The following is a 6,353-nucleotide window of genomic DNA, read 5'->3' as shown; positions in this document are numbered from 1 at the left end:
ATCTGTCAGAGACTGGCGTTCCTTCCAGGGGGTCAGGAGACCCAGGTGGTGGGAGTGACCAAGAGGCTCCATCCTTGAAGCCTGTCCATCCCCAGACTCCCAGGATGCCCTTCTCCTGCCCAAGTCCAGCGGATCCCAGCCCCCGCTGTCTTCCAGGCCTTCCCACCAAGAGGCACAGCAGCCGGGGATCCATAGCCACTCTGGGTCGGTCCCCCCCGCAGTCAGCCCAACCTCAGGATCTGTGCCTGTCAGTGTGCCCTCCACACCAGCCGGGTGCCCAGCAGAGAAGAGGCTCTTCCCGCCCTCATCTAGGGAGCAAACAGTGTCTGTTCGTGCACTCAGCAGCGCCCTCCTCCTGCCTCTCTAAGAACATGTGGCTCATCTGGGCAGCTGGCCCTGCCACCTGCTTCGGGGCTTGAGGAGGGGCCACCTGGGACTGGCCAGTGGCTGGGCAGTGGGAGGGGTTTCCTGGAAATCTTGGGGGCTGGGCTGGTTGGGCACAGTGTCTAGAGTAGACCCCTTGAGTCCACAGCCTCTGCGTGGCCACAGCTCCTGTCCTGTCCTCCCTTCCTGTGGGCAGAGCTCCAAGGGCTGAAGGCCAGGATGGCCGGGTCGGGTGCCGGACCTTCAGCCCCTGCCATTCCTGCCCTGGTGGCCTCTGGTGGTGGCAGCTCCAGGTCCCCAGATGAGCCCTGGCCCTCTTCCTGGGCCTGGAAAGTCCCCACCTAAACTGGTTTGTCCTCTTGGTGGCCACCCATCTTCGAGAGCCCCCCCAGTCCCTCCCAGGACAGCCATAAGGAGATTCCAGACCCCTGCTGCCACAGTTCCCTAGGCCTCAGCCAGCTGCACGCCCTCCAGGGCCTGGGTGCCCCTGCCTGGCAGCTCTGGGCCGGTCTCCACTGACCAGCTAGCCAGCAGGTCACTGAAGTCGGGAGTACCGGGGTGCAGTAGGCCCAGGGGGCTGGGCGCCGGCTCCTTCCAGAAGGAGGGGGGCAGCTTCCTCTGCGTCATGGGTCTGATGTGGCCGTACTTCTGTTCCAGTCTCAGCCGGTGGCTAGCTGACACCCTGGGCGCTGAGAACTGCCGTAGTCCGTAGTCAAACAACTCAGCCAGGGGCCCCAGCGGCTGCACCCTTTCTCCGCCAAGGCCTGTCTCATGCACCCGCCTCTCGGGACCCCTGGGAGAGTGGACCCCAGGCTCAGCAGCCTTGTCATCATTGGGGGACCCTCCCTGGGCCAGGTGCACCAGGTCTGCACAGTAAAGCTCCCTGGCTGAGCTGCTGGCGGGGTGGCCATCAGCGTAGATGTCACAGGCGTCTGGGTCCCGCCCCCCGTCCTTTCGGCCAAAGTACCTCTGGATGTCGCCGCTGATGAGCTCAGAGAACCGCAGCAGCTGCAGTGGCATCTCAGGGCTGCTCGGACCTGGAGAGGCCTCTTCTGGGGCAACTATGGCCCAACCTGAGCTGTGGGGGGCTGGGCTGTGGGCCCCTGGACCCTCACCCTCCAGATCCTCTTCGTCTTCCTTCCCTCCCTCCTCTTCCTCCTCCTCCTCCTCCTCCTCCTCCTCCTCCTCCTCCTCCTCCTCCTCCTCCTCCGAAGTGTCTGGGGGTTCTGGGTCTGGGGGCAGGAAGGGCCGGAGGGAGGGCAGGGGCAGCTGGAAGTCACAGAGAGGCTGGATCACGCCTGCAGCCATGTCCTCCACGTTGGAGCTTCTGGGGCCTCTGGGGCAGCAGGCGCCTGGGGTGGAGAGGGGCAGGTTATCAGTCAGGGCCTGCAGCCCCTGGCGGAACTAGGCACTATGGCCACTCGTTCTTGGAGAGGGTGCTGAGCTCAGAAGTGGGTGAGATTTGGGAGAGAGGGGGCGGGGGGCACCATGGCAGTGGGCATGGCGGGAGCAAGGTCGGGGAGCCTGCAGAGTGCAGGCCGAGGGGGTTAGAACAGCCAGCGGACTGTGGATGGTCAGGTCCTGTGAGCAGTGCATCCTGAAGGGTGGTCAGCGGGGGTGGGGAGTAGATGACAGGGTGGTGCCATGGAATAGTTGACTTGGGGAGAGAAGTCACAGAAGAGAGAAGCAGGGGAGGTGGGCAGCAGGCGTCCAGAGGCTGGGATGAGAGTGGGTTTGGGGCCTTGGAGAGCAAAGCCCTTGCCCCAGGATGGGGTTGCTATGGTTCCTGGGGTTGCTATGGCTCACAGAGGTGGTGTCAGCCCAGGTGCTGGTCAAGGGACCCTTTGCCCCCTCACAGGAGTGTTGGGTTGGGAGCATCCCACCATCCCTGAGATGCCCACACTGAGCCAGGGAACTGGGCTTGGCATCCTCGGGGCTTCTCCCATCCCCCATTTCTGCCATCCCGTCTAATTCTAATAAGTGCAGTCACAATGCCAGGCTTTCATTTGTTCCCTGTCTGGGAGCAAGGGGTGAATGAGACTGCTCCGCGGTGTCGTGGGTCAGCAGGAGGCAAAAAAGGCCGGTGGGCCTCTCTTGGCTGGGGCTTGGGAGGATGGGGCGAGGATTTGAGGAGGAGACTGTCAGGGGTGCCTCTGGCTCTCCCCTTAACCTGCAGCCAAGCAGGGGACCAGGGGCTGGTTCTGAATGCTCCAGGGGCCCCGCCTGCATGAGCCCCCCACCTGGGCCCGGACCTGTCGGGCATGCCCCCTGCAGTTGGGAAGCCAATGAGTGAACCAGGAGAGAAGGAAGAAAGAAAGGGAAGGTGATGTGGAGAGAAGGAGAAGGGGCTCTTAGATTGTCAGAAAACACCTCCCAGGGGGCTGGGTGAGTTCACAGGCATCACTGGGAGTCAGGTGGACCTGCAGAGCACGGGCCTCCCTCCTCCCTGCAGCCTGCTGGCCGTGCCGAGCTCCCAATCTTGTTTAGTGCTGGGTCCCTCTTCCCTTTAGTGGGGGCAACTAGTGGCCCCAGCTGTGGGGTGGCTGCTCATGGGGAGCTAGGACAGTGCCCTCTCCCCCCATGCCCCAGCCTAGATGGCCTGACCCTGTGCAGCCCTGCTGGTGACCCCTCCCAGTGGGTAGGTGGTCCCCAAAGACTACCTGGTCAGAAGAGCCCACAGCCTTCCCGGGAGGGAGACCGCATAGCCTCCCGCCTGCTGCCCAGCGCTGCTCTTACCTGTGAGGCCTGCAACTCTGCTGGGCAGGCCCACCTCCACCTGGGCTCAAGCATTTATAGCCGGCTCTGCTGCCGGCCAGGCTGGCAAATATTTGGGGACTGCATTGTCATCGCAGACTGGGCAAATAGAATCCGTTTGCTTTAGCGCCCAGCAACCAGGGCCCAGCAAGGGGGAGCCTCGGCCTGCCTGGGGACCGTAGAGTGTTTGCTGCGCACCCAGCTGGCTCACACCCGGCCGAGGACCCTTATCTCCGCTGCTGATTGGGGCCCCAACCAAGCCTTGTCAAATAGGCGGAAAATTAAATTTCATGCTATTTTGACTTCTGGAGTAGCCTTCTCTAGAGGACATCCTGCTTGTGCAGCGCTCTGGGTGAGCGGGGCTCTGGCCAGCAGCGCACCTGAGCAGGCCGAGGGAGGAAGGCTGGGGACCGCCACCGGGCCCAGGTGGGGGGCTCATGCAGGCGGGGCCCCTGGAGCCACTGCTCACCCTCTCACACCCTCCCAGAGCTGCAATTGAACCCCTGCTTCTCCACCCCAGGGCTTCCTCCCCAGGGTCCAGGCAGAGATGGAGCCTCCCTTCTCTGCTGCTTTTTTTGGCTCCCACACCTTCCTCTGTGAGTGTGTGTGTGGGGGGGGGGTGCGGGGGGGAGGTTGGAACTTGCCTGGAGGGTGTACTTGCTACACCTCCCTAATGTGTTACAACCATGAGCAGAACCCCAGAGGGTCTGCCCCCTGCCCCCTGCCAACCTCCCATCCTCCGGATGGCCCCGCCCCTCTGCTCTGTGGTGCTTGCACAAATGTCCTGAGGCCACAAGCAGGACTGAGAACAGCAGAGAGGGATTCTCCCAGTCTGCAGGCCAGACGTCTAAAATCCAGAGTCTCTTTGGACCCCAGCTGGGTAGCTCAGTTGGTTAGAGCATCGTCCCAATACCCCAAGATTTCAGGTTTGATCCCTGGTCAGGGCACATAGGAGAATCAGCTGCCCTAGCTGGTTTGGCTCAGTGGATAAGGCATCAGCCTGAGGACTGAAGGATCCTGGGTTTGATTCCAGTCAAGGGCACGTATCTCAACTGCAGGTTCAATCCCTGCAATCCATGTGTCTCTCTCACATAAATGTTTCTCTCTCTGTGTGTCTCCCCCCCACCCCCGCCCCCTCTCTTTCTAAAAATCAATGGAAAAATATCCTCGCGTGAGGATTAACAAAAAATCAGCCAAACAATGCATAAATAAGTGGAACAACAAATTGATCTTTCTCCCGTCCCCTCTCTCTAAAATCAATTAAAAACCCCCAGGGCCTTCGGGGCTGGTTCCTTCCAAAGGCTCTGGTCTAGAAATCAGTCCCACACCTCTCTCCTGGGCTCTGGTGTCACCGGCCGTGATCCGTGGCATTCCTTGGTCACTCGGCTGTCCCCATGCCAGTGTCTGTGTCCATGTCTCCCTCTTCTTACAGGAGCACCATCACTACTCCAGCCTGAACTCCTCTTCACTTGATCATATATGCAAAGACCCGATTTCCACATCAGGCCACATTCTGATGTCCAGGTGGACTTGAGTTTTGGGTACACTATTCAGCCCAGTAAGGGCCCTCTGTATGTGACCATGGCCTGCACCTCATTGTGGCCACTGCTGAGAACCTTGCTGCCCTGGACCAGCCCCTGCGGTGGTGGCTGGGAGGACCCCAGAGTCCCATCCACTGTGGCTCCCAAAACCACCACTGCTTGTGGTCCAGGTTCTGAGGACAGGACAGCAGCTCCCTCCCAGCTTGGCATGTGTCCTGCCCCTAGGCCCCATTGTTACTCATGGTCCCTGATCTCCCTCCCTGAAGTGGGGGCCACCATCCATGGGGATGGGAGGGTGTCAGATGCCACTCTACCCCTCCCTGGGTCCTTGCCCTTCAGCTCCAGGCCCCACCCCCTTCAGGAGGCGATGACGCCATCCCAGCAGTGATATCCAGGACTTTCCTGCAAATGGGGGTCGAGGGGCGGGTCTGTCCTGCTGATTGCTGCCAGTCATTTTTCAGGCAACTGGAGGGTCACATGTACAGTGACACCCTAGGAACAGGACCTGCCCGGGCCAAGTTGGTGACCTGCCATGAGTGGGTCTTCGAAGCTGCGGATGTTGTTTGCCTGGGGTAGGACCAGACAGGGATGGGGGGAGGCAGGGCCACCACAGGCCCAGGGAAAGGCTTCAGGGAGAAAGGAGGGATGTGTGACAGGCCAGGCCTCCCTAAGGACATCACACACCCTTCAGCATGCCTGGGGTGAAGCCACACCTCAGGTGGGGGTGTCTGGCCAGGATCTGCTGCATGGGACCAGTCCATGTTTGGACCTCAGTCCCCTGGAGACTGACCTAGTCTTAACCACAGTTCTCTGAGACTCCGTGCCCTGATGACACTGTTGTGCAGGTCCTGCCTGTGAGGTGGCCCTGCCCCAGGCTCTCCTGACCCAGCACTGCCCAGCTGTCAGCCAGGATCGGAAGGAGGCCTTGGTTGGGGTCCCAGGTGGTGCCTGGGCTGCTGGGACCCCTAGGCTCTCTCTGCCCAGGTCCTGCTCTGCCTCCTGCTGGCCCAGGGAGCTCCCCGCTGTTACCTGCCCTGGACTCCCAGGGCAGCGTTTTCACCCAGTGTGCCCCATAGCACACTGTTGTGACACAAGAATTTTTAAAACATGCAATACCTGACTATTTAGTCAGGAGCACTGACCCGTTTTCCCTTAGATTGTCGAGTAAAAAGATGACAACAGCCAACACAACAACAGCCGTCTGGTGTGAAACGAGTATTTTCTTTTGTCAAATGGGCAAAAAGCATATTTTTTGGCATGTCGCAGAATTTTTGTAATTCGTTTGTGTGTGCCATGAAATGAAAAAGGTTGAAAATCGCTGCCCTCAGGCCATACTCCAGCAGCTGCCCAGGCTGTAGCCACAGTGCCCCCTGCTGCTGGTCAGGAAAGACCAGTGTCAGGCCCGTGCTTCTGGCCTCCGGGCCTCCTCCATGCCAGGCATAGGCTGGGTGCTGGGGGCACTGAGGAAGATGAGATGCAACCCTGCCCTTGAGAAGGTCCCCTCCTAATGGCCAGAGGAGGAGGTTTTTGGGGTGCTGATGGGAGCAGGAGTTCATCTGGCTGAACTGCAGGAAAGGGGTCCTGCAGATGGGACAGCCTGCAAAGACCCAGCCCTCGAGGAGCTGGCACCCTGTGGTCAACTGAATGAGGGCCCCAAAGACGTCCAGGCCCTAA

At 60.4% G+C, this 6,353-nt stretch overlaps 1 protein-coding gene across 1 annotated transcript; it reads right to left on the bottom strand.

The window, feature by feature from the left end:
- Nucleotides 1-828: 828 nt before the first annotated feature.
- Nucleotides 829-3,230, bottom strand: PERCC1 (proline and glutamate rich with coiled coil 1; the record flags this gene model as incomplete). The annotated part of the gene is made up of 2 exons (XM_080679352.1): nucleotides 3,121-3,230; nucleotides 829-1,736 (listed from the first exon to the last, which is right to left on the bottom strand). The coding sequence occupies exon 2, from the start codon at nucleotides 1,690-1,692 to the stop codon at nucleotides 829-831; it is 864 nt and encodes a 287-aa protein (XP_080535478.1). The 5' UTR covers nucleotides 1,693-1,736; nucleotides 3,121-3,230.
- Between the last annotated feature and the right edge of the window lie 3,123 nt (nucleotides 3,231-6,353).

This window comes from Plecotus auritus (genome assembly GCF_963455305.1).
Source record: "Plecotus auritus genome assembly, chromosome: 7".
NCBI classification, from domain to species: domain Eukaryota; kingdom Metazoa; phylum Chordata; class Mammalia; order Chiroptera; family Vespertilionidae; genus Plecotus; species Plecotus auritus.
Note: the sequence above shows the minus strand (reverse complement) of the source record. Positions and strands in the feature narration are given on the sequence as shown.